The sequence below is a fragment of the Antrostomus carolinensis genome, unplaced genomic scaffold (assembly GCF_000700745.2).
Source record: "Antrostomus carolinensis isolate BGI_N321 unplaced genomic scaffold, ASM70074v2 scaffold53623, whole genome shotgun sequence".
NCBI classification, from domain to species: Eukaryota; Metazoa; Chordata; class Aves; order Caprimulgiformes; family Caprimulgidae; genus Antrostomus; species Antrostomus carolinensis.
Window position 1 is genome coordinate 1 of NW_010308355.1, and position 482 is coordinate 482.

Genomic DNA, 482 nt, shown 5'->3' on the forward strand with positions numbered 1-482 from the left:
CTTCTGATGCTCTTCTGATGCTCTTCTGACAGCCACATCTTCTGCAGATGTGGCTATCAGCACTTCTGGATTTCCCCTTGTCTTTCTGCACTTTCCCTCTTGTGTCTGGCTAGGAAACTTAAGTGTCTGAGAAAGATACCTGGTCCTTGAGCAGAGAAGATGGTCCTGGTTGCTGTCCGTCAAGCTGCACGTTGTTGGATTGTCCCTGAAAATGGTTGGGCTGCTACTGTGAACTGGTGCATTTGGTTGGGATTCTGCTCACCTGCCTCGGAAAGGAGAAGGAAAAGGGATGCTCAGTGTGGGAACATGGGACTGAGTGAGGTGTTTCTAACCAAAATCTGGGTGAGGCAGCCAAAGAGGAGAAATGTTTGAACTATAGTCAGCCAAGGTAACTTACATCCATCTGAGGACCATAGAGAAAAGTAATATCTTCACCTTCTTTCTTCCACTTTAGATCACGGACAGAACCGAGTCACTGAACC

The 482-nt window shown here is 47.3% G+C and overlaps 1 protein-coding gene across 1 annotated transcript in view; it reads left to right on the forward strand.

Annotated features, from left to right (window-relative positions):
- Positions 1 to 454: 454 nt before the first annotated feature.
- The window catches only part of LOC104523210 (lymphocyte-specific protein 1-like), a gene marked incomplete at its 5' end in the record, with an annotated part of 3,309 nt that continues 3,281 nt past the window's right edge, over positions 455 to 482 (forward strand). Inside the window, one exon of the mRNA XM_029084426.1 lies at positions 455 to 480. Within this exon, the coding sequence (XP_028940259.1) occupies positions 455 to 480 (26 nt within the window). The remainder of the gene's footprint in view (positions 481 to 482) is intronic.